The 12,317-nt window shown below is 42.4% G+C and overlaps 2 protein-coding genes across 15 annotated transcripts in view; one reads left to right on the top strand and one right to left on the bottom strand.

Moving 5' to 3' along the window:
• LOC111756560 (liprin-alpha-1-like) overlaps positions 1–12,317 on the top strand; it is a 59,645-nt gene that overhangs the window by 39,075 nt on the left and 8,253 nt on the right. The window contains exons 13-16 of the mRNA XM_063235129.1: positions 5,722–5,803; positions 5,904–6,104; positions 8,408–8,470; positions 8,969–8,991. Coding sequence (XP_063091199.1) covers positions 5,722–5,803; positions 5,904–6,104; positions 8,408–8,470; positions 8,969–8,991 — 369 coding nt within the window. The remainder of the gene's footprint in view (positions 1–5,721; positions 5,804–5,903; positions 6,105–8,407; positions 8,471–8,968; positions 8,992–12,317) is intronic.
• Positions 2,258–12,317, bottom strand: part of LOC134473036 (endogenous retrovirus group K member 113 Gag polyprotein-like) — a 78,078-nt gene continuing 68,018 nt past the window's right edge. For 8 of the 14 annotated variants that reach the window (XM_063236223.1, XM_063236221.1, XM_063236229.1 and 5 more), the window contains 2 exons: positions 10,611–10,753; positions 2,258–9,701 (listed from right to left, as the gene is read on the bottom strand). The gene's annotated coding sequence lies outside the window, so the exon portion shown is untranslated. The remainder of the gene's footprint in view (positions 9,702–10,610; positions 10,754–12,317) is intronic. The other 6 variants (XM_063236232.1, XM_063236224.1, XM_063236226.1 and 3 more) reach the window with 6 other exon arrangements.

Below are 12,317 nucleotides of genomic sequence, written 5' to 3'. Positions count from 1 at the left end.
TGGGCAAGTGCTTTACTAATGAGCTACACTCAGCCCCCAGTCTCTAATTTAAAGGCAGGAAGGTTCCCATATCAGTTTGCATTAGAGCAGATACTCTGTGTGTGTGTGTGTGTGTGTGTGTGTGTGTGTGTTTTGTTTCTTTTCCTTTTTTGGTACTGGGGATCAAACTCATGCCCTTGCACTTGCCAGGCAGGTGCTATGCTGCTGAGCTAAATTCTTGGCCTCCTTTTCTTTTTTTAAAAAAGGGTCTCACTGTGTTGTTCAGGTTGGACTTGAAATCATTATGTAACCCAGGCTGACTTTCAGCTCATAGCAATTCTCCTGCCTCAGCTTCCAAAGTACTGGGATTACAGGTGTGTACCATCATCCTGGCATTAGAGCAGATATTATAAAAATCAACCCTGGTGTCTAGTGTTTGGTTCTATGGGAGAAGCTATAAGCTGAAGAAAAGAAGCTCTGACAATGTCAGGAACAGAGCAATCTAGTGCCCAGCCACCTTCTGCAAAGGGCCCCAGCTTGGCCTGCCTGTCACATCTATTGGGATATGATATCTCACAGCCCAGGAGCAAGCAAATATCAGAAGAAACCAAAGGGGTTTTCTTCTGGAGTTGATGGATATGACACATCAACATCTAGGATTACTGACATATTATTCAGATGCCCTTGGTGGCTATTCAGTGTGGACAGATGATGGACATTCTGCAGAGTATGCCCCCCCCCCACTGGTTACTATGTTTTTATTTGCTCTTTTTAAATTTTTCCTTTTTTTCCCCTGGGGGCTCCTTATGTAGTCCAGACTAGCCTTGAATTCATGGTAATCCTCTTGCCTTCATCTCCCACATGCTGGATTATAGATGATGCCACCATACCCAGCTTGATTACCTTGCTTGAAGCTTTGGGGCTCAGAGCTGGAAGAGTTATTATTTGGGAAGTTGAGCAAGAAAAGAATGAATGTTGCTAAAGCTTAAATGTTTGCAGCTTTAGTAGAGGGGGAGGAAATAGGTGGTTCTCCTATTCCAAACTAATCATATGGGTAGACGGATAACCTTACCTAAGTGGATAGTCAGGTAGGTGAGTAAACACTGTGAAGCCATTTAGTTCTTGGAGGTCACAGATTTGGACAAATGGGTGTCTGTACTAAGTATGTGCAGTAGCAAGCAAAAGAGATCCAGTTTCAATACCCAGTGTAAAAGGAAGGTAGTTGTGCATATCACCAAACATTGCAAAGAGCCAGAGTAGAGGTGCGCAGAAGTGTCTGCAGGCTCCAGATTCTGCATCTTAACACAGGATCCTTCTGTACACTTTTGGGAACAACTCTCAAGAAAACTGGACTCTAATGTGCCCACCTATCGTGTTAACCAAGGTTAGGTGCCCAATCTCGTAGTCCACAAACTACCTGGTAGGGGAGGTGTAGCTACCTGTAGGTGGAACTTGGGCCAACTCCCCAGCCAGGGTCTTCTGTGTTATTTCCTAACGTCCCATGACTTTTGAATGCATCATCCTACTTCTGCTACCTTCACACCACTCCCACTGCTGCATCTGGATGCAGGTGTAAGGAGGAGGAAGGATGTAAAGGCAACAGCAGTTTATACCAAGCTTCAGGTAGTGGGCCTTGTTCTTGTTTGCAGTACATGTCTGGTATGTACTTTCACAAATTACAGCTGTGCAGTGGTATGTACCTTTAATCATCCGAGCTACCTGGGAGGTCCAGGCAGGAGGGTCATTTATGATGACAATACCATTGTTCTAGGCAACTTAAGAAACTGTCTCAAGATAAAAAGTATAGTACAAATGGCTGGCGGTTTAGTTCAATGAGTGCTTGGTTCCATCCCCAGTACCATCAAAAATAATGAAAACACCAACAAAATCATTTTTAGACTACTGAGGACATAGTTCTTACTTAGTCTATTTGAATAGGCACATAATCTAGAAGTGCTTCTGACCTACAGCAGTAGTCTTCCTCTTCCCTGGCCTGGCCAGAGCATCCAGGACAGACCCTCACTTAATATTACAGAATTTCAGATCTTTACCCAGAAATGGATTTACACTGCTTCTTGGGGTCAGTCAGTCTGTCTGTCTGTCTGTCTGTCTGTCTGTCTCTCTGTATGTTTGTCACACACTCTCTCTTTCTGTGTGTGTGTGTGTGTGTGTGTGTTTCTTGTTTCCTTAAATGAGTCATAGCAGCTCTGTAGCCAGGTTTGGTAGCTGTCTTAGTTACTTTTTACTCATTGCTGAGACAAAATACCTAAAGGCCAAGTTGGGAAAGGAAAGGTTTATTTCTTACAGTTTTTGGAGGTTTCACACACTCAGTTGGCTCCAGGGCATGGCTGGGCCACAGTTCATGGTGGCTGCAAACAGCAAGCAGGAACAGGCAAAGAGCAAGACACACCTTCTCCCTGCCATTACATTACATCCTGGCTCCACCCCTCTGTGGGTATAGCACTGACACCATCAATCCAAGCACTAACAATGAACCATCACAAATGCACAATACAAATACATGAAGCCTGGGGGCCCACAGACATAAACCATGACATTCCTCCCCTGGCCCCCAGGACTCTTGTACATCCTTTATACAAAAGACATTTAGTCCACCACCAAGAGTTTCCAAAGTCTTAAGTTTCAGCATTGCTGAACAGTCCAAGTCCCATGTCTCCTCCATGATCTATGGCAAACTCTTAACTGTAACCCCTGTACAAATGAAACAAGTTTAAACATTTCTCAAATGCAAAGGCACAAAATAAACATTACTATTCCAAAAGTTACAAACAGGGGAATATAAAGCATTGGAAACAAAGCAAATCCAACATCCAGCAGGATGAACATTAAGTCCTAGAGTTCCTTGCTCTGCATCTGAAGCAATATGGTTACAAGCTCCAAAAGGCTTGTGTGATTCCACCCCCAAGGCACTTCCAGGGATTTCACCTCCTGCAGCTTTTCTCTTAAATCCTCTCTGCTTGCTTTTTGGAGCTTTCCTTGGATCGTCCATGTTTCTGGCTTTTCCAAACTTTTGGGGTCTCCACTGCACCTTTGGCTTCACCTTTATGTCTTCACAAATTGCCCTCTCAGGGGCACACAGCTTGGCCTCCCAGGCCCTTTGCAATAGAGGTAGAAGCCATCTTACCCTCAGAATTTGTGCATTTTCCTAGCACCTAAGATCAGCACCATGTGGATGTTGCCAAGGTTTGCTGCTAGCTAGAGCAGTACTCAGGCTTTTCTCTCTCTTGGCTGTAGGGGTCAGTTGCCTGGATCACAGGGCTCTGTTTAACTGATTGTGAGGAAAAGCTTCTCTATGTTGCCACCATTCTGGAACCTCATGTGGCCTGTCACCATTCTGGAAACTCATGTGGTCTCTGTCGCCATTCTGGAACCTGGTGCTCTGCAGCTTTCTCCTCTGAAAAAATTCTTTTACCTTTGCAGTGAGGCTGCACAGGGTGGGGACCTGCTTCCTGGGATGCCCCCGGCCCATCTTTCTTATTTCTCTGTTTTCCCTCAGCCATCAGAATCTCCACTGTCTTTACAATCCACAGCCTTCCTGAAATATTCTTTCTGGCCAAACTCACAGTATTGCAAATTATCCCGCTGAGCTCTTTCCTCTTGATTTGCAACATAAAGCTGGCTAAAAGCCCTCTACAGTAGCCATGCCACAGACTCAACATTTGATTGCTTTTTAATTTCTTTTTCAAGATTAATCAGTCCATTGCCCTTTGTTTCAGTCTCAGGCAAAGTCTCTGGACATGAGCAAAATGTAGACAACTTTCTGCCAACCCATAACTCACATCATGGGGAGTCCAACAACCACTGCAGTCCTTCTTCCCAGCAGAAATCTCCCAGGCCTGGTCTTTACCATCAGGCTTCCTATCAGCCTTCTGGTCTCCTGAGCTGTGACCACTATCTCCTCTACAGAACTGCCTAAGCTGCTCTAGCTCTATGCATCCAGGCAACACATCCAAACCTTTCCAAACTCTGCCCACAAGCCATTTCCAAAGCCATTTCTTGAAAAACATGGTAAGGTATAGTCACAGCAAACAACCCCATTCTTCGGTACCAAATTCTGTCTTAGTTACTTTTTACTCATTGCTGAGACAAAATACCTGAAGCCCAAGTTTGGAAAGGAAAAGTTTATTTCTTACAGTTTTTGGAGGTTTCAGTCCACACTCAGTTGGCTCCAAGGCAGGTGGGCATGGCTGGGTCACAGTTCATGGTGGCTGCAAACAGCAAGTAGGAACAGGCAAAGAGCAAGATACACTTTCTTCCTACCATTACATCATATCCTGGCTCCACTCTTATGTGGGTGTAACACTGACACCATGAATCCAAGCACTAGACAATGAACCATCACAAATGCACAATGAAAATGCATGAGGCCTGGGGGCCACAGACATAAACCATGACAGTAGCCTACTACTTCTTGTACTTAGGAGCACACTTCTGCTGATCTGTTTCTCTGTGAATAGCTTTGCTTGTTTCAACTAGAAAATTGTTGTTGTTGTTGTTCTTCTTCTTCTTTTTTTTGTTTTTTTCTTGTTTCATCTGAGATAACACATTTGCTGCCTTCTCTGGTACAGTTACTCCCTGGTGATTGTTCCTGTAAGCTTAGCGGTAACTTAAGGAACTCTTAGTTGAAGTTGTATATGAAACATTTTACTTAGGAACATAAGTTTCCAAAAAGAAAGAAAAGGGGAAGAGAGACTGATTGACTGAGACTGACTAGGGTTTTTGTGTATCTGAAACATACTTGTCCTTTGTGTTCTAATGTCAGACTTACCATGCTTACAATGTTACTGTTTCACATAACTGTGTTACACAAATCACTTTTAGAGATGTTAGTATAGTAAAAGTGTAACTTGAGTCTTTAGAAATAAAGCATATATGAAACCTCAAATCACATTACGGAGTGCATGCAAGACTCACCTACCCACTTCCCTGCAGTACTGCCTTGGTATTGCATGAGTTTCTGTGCTGGTGATACATTCGGCATTGAAGGAGGTGTTGAATGGCTGGCTAAAGAAGAGATCAATGGGTTAAAACCACAGAATGACCCAGTGACTTATCAAGTACCCGTTTACTTAAAGAGCAGTGTACAATAGAAACTGTCCTCTGTTACTTGTTTGCTGTATTAGACGATAATCTTTTTGTGGTTAAAAGTCTGCATTACAGCTGGGAGTATGAAACACATCTATAATCCAAGCACTGGGGGAGACTGGTTACACAGAGTTTGAGGCCAACCTGGACTACATACATAGCAAGACTTTGTCTCAACATTCCCCAAACCACAACCACCCCCCCAAAACACTGTTTTTTAAAGTCTCTCACAAAATTAGGCACTGATGTCTCAACTGAGGTGTGGTTTCCTCTTCCTAGATACTGTTTCTTCATTGTTGAAGTAGGGTTTCATGTTTTCCCCTAATTGTCTTACTACCTTGGATATGAAAATTCTGCTTGAGTTTTATAAGTTGGTAGTAATTCTTCAATTCTCTGAAGTAATGGTGATTTGACTGGGAATCAAGAGAACTCTGTAGCATTTTTTATTTACTCAGGCGTTCTCCATAGTATGTGTGTGACTGTCATTACAAGGATGATGTTAATAACATTAAAACTGTAGAAGATAAAAGGAACTGAGAATATGTGTTATACTTTTGAAAATGCTCAGAGACTGTTCCATTAACTTGTTGGATGTGTAACAGTGCTTCTTTAATTTGAATGTCTTCTTTTTTACAGGCCTGAGTTGCTGGAGGAAGCCCAGAGGCAAGGCTTACCATTTTCACAGTGGGACGGGCCAACCGTGGTTGAATGGCTGGAGGTACATCCCTTTACTACAGAGACCTATGCTACATGACACAAGCTTGTCATGCATCTCCTGTCTCTACCTGATGTTCTGGTCTTTTCATTCTTCTTTCTAGCTCTGGGTTGGGATGCCTGCTTGCTATGTGGCTGCCTGCAGAGCAAATGTGAAAAGTGGGGCCATCATGTCAGCTCTGTCAGACAGACAGATCCAGCAAGAGATTGGCATCAGCCACCCTCTGCACAGACTGAAGCTGCGGCTGGCCATCCAGGAAACCCTGTGGCTCACCAGCCCTTCGGCTCCACCCACATTGAAAAAGGTATGTTCACAGAGGCTCTGTGTGCCCTCTGTGGAGGAGGAAGGCAGAGCCCACAAAAGCAGTAGCCTGCTAATGTTTCCGTGCTGCTTCCTAATCATACAGGGTGGTTTCAACTTAAAATTTCAGGAAAGCATAGTACAACCCCTAACTTGGAGGGGTTGAGTGATCCAAAGAAAATGTGTGAACTGCTTGTGTAAAAGTGTGGTTAAAGCCAGGCGTGGTGGCACATGCCTGTAGTTCCAGCACTCAGAAGGCTGAGGTGGGAGGATCACTGTGAGTTCTAGGCCAGTGGGTTACAGTGTGAGCAGCTTGAACTGAGTAATGAGATCCCGTTTCAGAAAAGACCAAAAAATAAATAATTAAATAAATGAATAAAACTTGGTTAGAAAGGCCTTCTTTAAGAAAGAAGGCTTTTTGAAAGGTAGAAAATTGATTGTCACAAATGTACGTATGAATTTATCAAAACTGAGTAAGTGTAAGGACCTCTTGAGGAAGGAAAAGTTAACATTTTAAGTAGCATTTCATCCTTGAACTTTGATTTCTATTTCATAGTTCAAACAATAATTAGTACTTGTACGGTATATAAAGGTACTTGCTAAGCAAATTATATGCGGAAAATATTGTTTTTCTTCAAGTATACAGGTAGCAAAATATACAGATAAGCCCAGGAATGTATAAACCCTTGCATACAATCCCCGGGCATAAATAAGCACCTGGCTACGGCCCCTTGGCTATAAACTAGGTTGGGCTGCCCTTACTTTGTTGTGTGTGGCTTCTTTCCTTCAGTCTTGTGCGTGTGAGTGCATCTGCATCACTGCACATATAGGCGGGACTTACAGAGTAACTGTAATTTGTGGCAGTCCAGAGGTGCCACTGACATACAGTTGACATGCTAACAAGGGGTGGTCACCTCCCAGAAATCCACTGGTTCCTGGACAGTTCTAAGCTTCTCTTCTTTGTGGATGTCTTTTTTTCCCTACAAGAACTAAAGGAGGAAAAATGCCGAGTTTCCTAGATGCACTGTGGTTGTGTGTCACGGCACCAGCAGGTGCTCTGGGTCTTGGGAGCTGCATGTGTCTGTCCAACCATGCCTGTGCTCACAAAGATGCTGTCCACTTGGGGAGTAGTGAAGAGCCCTCAAAGAGCTTCCTGGTGACTCTTCTGATGAAACATTGGTGGTTATTAGAAGGGAAGAGCAGGCCAGCTCTTAAGTTGCAAAGTTCAGGGGTTTTTCATTTAGATGTTCAACAAACTCTTAGAGCTGTGTAGACATCCTTCTGAGCAGCAGAGCAAGGTCTGCCTACAGTAACTTTATACACAAAAAAGTGTGAAGATTTTGTTGTTAGAGAATTATGAAAATGAACAATAAGCCTTTTTTTTTTTTTAACGTATGGCCAAAGAACACTTTCCCTTGGTGGAATGTTTTGTAACCAGTATCAGTCTGTTCTGCAGCTATTTCCACATTAATGTGGGCTTTGTAGAAATGAAGATGCTGCATGGCTTTTTCAAAGCTTTTAAGAACCCTCTTTCAAAAGGGAGCTTCTGTGATTCAGTTGAACTATTGGCAAGGACTAGACCTCACATCAGAAAGACTCTCCATATCACCAGTTACAAACACAGAAATTGCTGTTCTTGGGGAGCTTACAGTGGGCTAGCAGAGTGGCCATCAGTCTCAGGTTTGACTCAGATGGTGACAAGTGCTTTGTTTTTGGTGTTTGCATTGTTTGGCTCTCCTGTGCTCACTATCTTGTGCCCTGGCCTCCTGGGCTTCCTCTGGCTTTGGATCATCTGCTGAAAGCAGCCACAGGAAGCCAAGGCCAGAGCATCCTGTTGTTAGCCTGTGTTGGGGTGAGACTGCTTTCTGTGTGTTTTGTTCTATTCTTTTGTTTTGCTGTACTGAGGCTTAAACCTAGTGCTTTGGGAGAGCCAGGCAAAAACCCTATCATGAGCTATACCTCCAACATGGTAAGACTATTGAAAATACTGTCTATTGAATCATCAGTTACTGGGGAAAGTAACTTTTCAGAAATATAAAGTATGTTCTCATCCATACTTTTAAGCATGTGATCTGGAAATTGTGTGCTGTTCTCCTTATATTCCGACCACACTGTTATTGTTTAAAAGAGGATGAGCCTGTGTTAATGATCTCTGGCTTTCTCTGTGGGTGCCTGAAATGAAAATGTGCAAAGAGTGACCTTTGCCTCGTGGCTCCTTACTGTGCCTGTGGCTCATATGTGCGTCCTTCTCCTTTCTGTCACGCTTCCCTTGCCCTGGATGTGGCTGGTGCACTGGGGTCACCTTAGACCACAGGAAATGTCTGGTTAACACATGAAGAGATGGAAACACTCGCAGCCACATCTCAGATGGTCAGTCAGCCCTGCAGCTCATGTTCCAAAGTGGGTTTCCTACTCCAGACCAAAGGGCCCTTTGTCTTTTGTTGAAAACAAAAGTTAATTTGCATTTGTTTCAAATATAATGTGTTCTTTTTAGGTTATTAGCTCATAGCGTATAGTCGTATTTGCATTTTTTAGATTTTTACAAGAATTTAGTTTATAGATTTGCCCCATTTAGAGAAGATGTAATTTGCTTCTCCTTTTGGAGAGACCTCCATTGAGCACTGCGTTGTGGTTGTCTAACGCCAACAGTCTACTGTATGAGGTTAGTTGGCATGGAAAAAGTCTGCTCCTTGCATGGAAAATTGAAATTCTTGGATTTTCATGAGTTTTTGCATGAGGCATTGATATTTTGAATGTTTTTCACTCAGTCAAGGTGCATGTTCCCTGCAGAATTAATTTGCTTACACTACTAAAGTTCACTAATACTAATAGTTATGTTCTTTTACATTCCTAACAACCTAACATCAGGAAGATGAGGAGGGAAGCTGGATAAGGTTGGAGTCTTTCTATAATATTTCTTCACTCTGTAGCAACAAAAAGCAATTGAGGATGTAAACTTGTGTGACCTGCTTTAGTAGGTGTTTTTCACACCTTAATTTATTCATAGTATCATTAATGACTTGAAGAATGTAATCAAATAAATCACAGGATTAAAGATTACATCTCATGGATAATTTTGAACATTTCCCATATGGGATCATGGAAATTACTTTGAATGAAGGTTGTTTTATTTATGAATAGAATCTTTTATACAAAGTCCCCTGGTTTAGGCAACTCCTGAGTTTATGTACATGTAGTTCGTTGCTGGGTTAGTTTTGTTCTAAAATGTACTGCTGAAAAAAATCATGAAATACACTTCTAAACCTGAAAGTTGGCATGGGGCCTTTCCCTCTATGTCTTTATATTGTTATTTGACTAAGTACTGCCCTACTGTGTTGAGTTAAAGATCTTAGTAATGGAGTTCTCAGAAATTAAGGCTTATCACTTCACAGAGATTGAATTTCAGCTGCCTAACTCTTCACTACACAGAAAGCTCTGCCCCATGTTTTACAGTGTCTGAGTCAGATGACTTGGTTAAATTCCCAGCATCCCTCTGCCCTCTTGGGTCTTTGGTGGGCACAGTGCAGTACCAGGGGACTTGTAGTTCTTCAGCTTTTCCCAGGGGCACGGTATTCGGGGGCTCAGAAGAGTTAGCATATGTCTGAAAGCAAGTATAAATGAGTTAAGATTAGAATTTGCTGATTCCAAGATGATGCTTGAAACAGTTGCTTCTGTTTGCATTTCTAAAGGTTGTTCAGTTATAGCACTTGGTTGTTTGTTTTGTTTGTTCATTTGAAAAAAAGAGAGGTGGAACTTGGTGACACATATGGGTCATCCCAGGACTTGGGAGGTTGATCAAGCATGTTTGTTGCAAATTTGAGACCAGCATAGGCTACATAGTGAGTTCAAGGTCAGCCTAAACTACATAGTAAAATCCTGTCTCAAAATTACAAAAAGTTTAGAAACAAAAACTAAGAAGAAAGAGAATAGCTACTAACTGGGTTTCCCTCCCTGGGTTTAGATACTCCCTGCCTCTAGAATCACTTAAATTCACCTAGTTAGAGGTCTCTCTACAGGACCAACAATGACCATCAGTGAATTAAGCAGTGCATTTCATAATTACGTAAGTTTCAATATATTCCAAAAGACAAAGTAGAATATGGTCACCACTTCAATATGAAATAGCATCAGAGACATAAAGTGTAGTTGAATAAGCTTAACATTTGCTTTTTGCAGTGACCATATAAAAGGGGCCCATGCAGAAGATTCCAGATTTACCCCACATGCAATGTTCTGCAGAAGCTTGGTGCACTTTGCCACCATCCTTTCCCAGACAGAGCTGCTAGGACAGAGCTATGCTAGCACAAAGCATTGTGCTTTGCCCGTGCTGGCACTGGGTGGCCTCACTCCTGACTGAGCTTTGGAAGGAACACTCAAGTGTGGTCAGAACTGTTCGCATATCAGATGTAAGATATGACTGGCTGTGTAAGAAGGCTGTGCCAGCTGCCAGGAGCCATTAATGAGCAGGACAGCTGCAGTCCCACTCTCATGGAGCTCGCATTTTACTGACCTTGAGACTGAGTGTGACTTGTCCATGCTTGGAGCATGAGGTCCCTTTGCACACTTCTTCAGAAGGCTGTGGTGGCAGCCAGGGAGAGGAGGAGGCTCTCCCTCAAACTGAGTCTGAGCTGTCAGAATCTGCATTATCAGCAACTGCAAAAGTAGTAAACAGAGATATGGAGGGTTTGCTTCCGCACAGCTTTTTATTTGGAAGATTTCTTCTACTCATTAGAAGAGAGCATAGTCAGCAGGCCAGAAAACATCAAATATTCAGGCTGTGAATCCCAGGCCCATGAAAGTATGACTCAAAGGACTGCATCATGGTAACATTGTTAGGTATCTTAATGGTTACCATAGTGGTATATTTGTCACTCATCATTTAAAGAAAGTTATGAAATCTTTTCTGTTAGAATTGGAACATTCCTCTTAGCTGAGCCATCCCTTGTATCTTGACTGGAACAAATAAAATACTAGAGTGGAATCCATTGTTCTAAACCAAACATGGAGGCCATGCATGGTGGTTTATGACTGTAATCCCAGAACTCAGGAGGCTGAGGCTGGAAGATATCAACTTAGAGACCAGCCTGGGCCTAGTGAGACCCTGTTGTAAGGGGTTGGGGATGTAGCTCAGGTTAGAGTGCTTGCCTAGCAGGTATGAAACCCTGAGTTCAAGCCAGGAGAGGATGGATGGGAATGGATAGTTTTTATTTTAAAGGATTCCTCAATGTACCTTAGGATTCCTGTGAATGTAATTTAATCTTCCTTAGCTGGAGAGCATAACGAACCATTCTCTGTGAAGTGGTTGTATATCATGTCTATTTTTCATTGTACAGACCTTGGACATATTCTGTTGAATTGGTTGCTAAGGATTTTATGCAGTTTAGTGCCATTATATAAGATACTTCTAAAATCTCAATTTCCAGTTCATTTTGTATATTTAGAAATGTTAATTTTTGTGTATTCATTGTATATTCAGCAGCTTTGCTAAATTCATGTATAAATCCTAATAGCTATTTCATAGACTTTTTCAACAATGATAATTGTGTCATTTACTAATAAAGAGAGGTTTATGTCTTTCTCAACTCATGCCATTTTTATGTTTTTCCTGCCATTACAGTGGCCAGGTCTCCAGCACAGCCAAACATAAACGGTGACAGTGGACACCCCTTGTGCTTCTTTCCGTTCAGGGAGACATTTGGTCCCTCATTGTGAGGTTTTTAGCTGCAGGCTTTTGGTAGATGACCCTTAATAGATTGAGGCGGTGGGTCTTTCGTCCTAGAATGCTGAGTTTCATAACTGAATGATGGATCTTGTGCCACATAAGGTATTATGAGACATGGCTTTCTTTGCTGATCTCGTAATTGGGCAAATTTCATTGATTTTTTTTTTTCCTCTTCAGTTGGTGAACCAACCTATTCCTGAGTCAGTAAACCTACTTACCATGATTCCTTATTTTTGGTGTAGTGTAGACTAGTCCCAAACTCGAAATACTTTTGTCTCAGCCTCCTGAGTGCTGGGTTTACAGGCATGCACCACCATACCACACCACAAAAAAGTACGTCCTGAAGCCAGATGTGATGATGAACCCCTGTAGTTGCCAAAACTCAAGAGACTGAGCCCAGAAGTTGGCTGTTATAATGTCCTATGACAATTGGGCATTAAACTAAGATGGACATCATACTAAGAGTGGCATCAATATCTCTTTGCATAGGGAGTG

This window comes from Cavia porcellus, unplaced genomic scaffold (genome assembly GCF_034190915.1).
Source record: "Cavia porcellus strain 051 isolate PalLab524CR breed Dunkin Hartley unplaced genomic scaffold, mCavPor4.1 scaffold_25, whole genome shotgun sequence".
Classification (NCBI taxonomy): domain Eukaryota; kingdom Metazoa; phylum Chordata; class Mammalia; order Rodentia; family Caviidae; genus Cavia; species Cavia porcellus.
The sequence above is the reverse complement of the archived record's forward strand: the minus strand, read 5'-3'. Positions and strand labels throughout refer to the sequence as shown.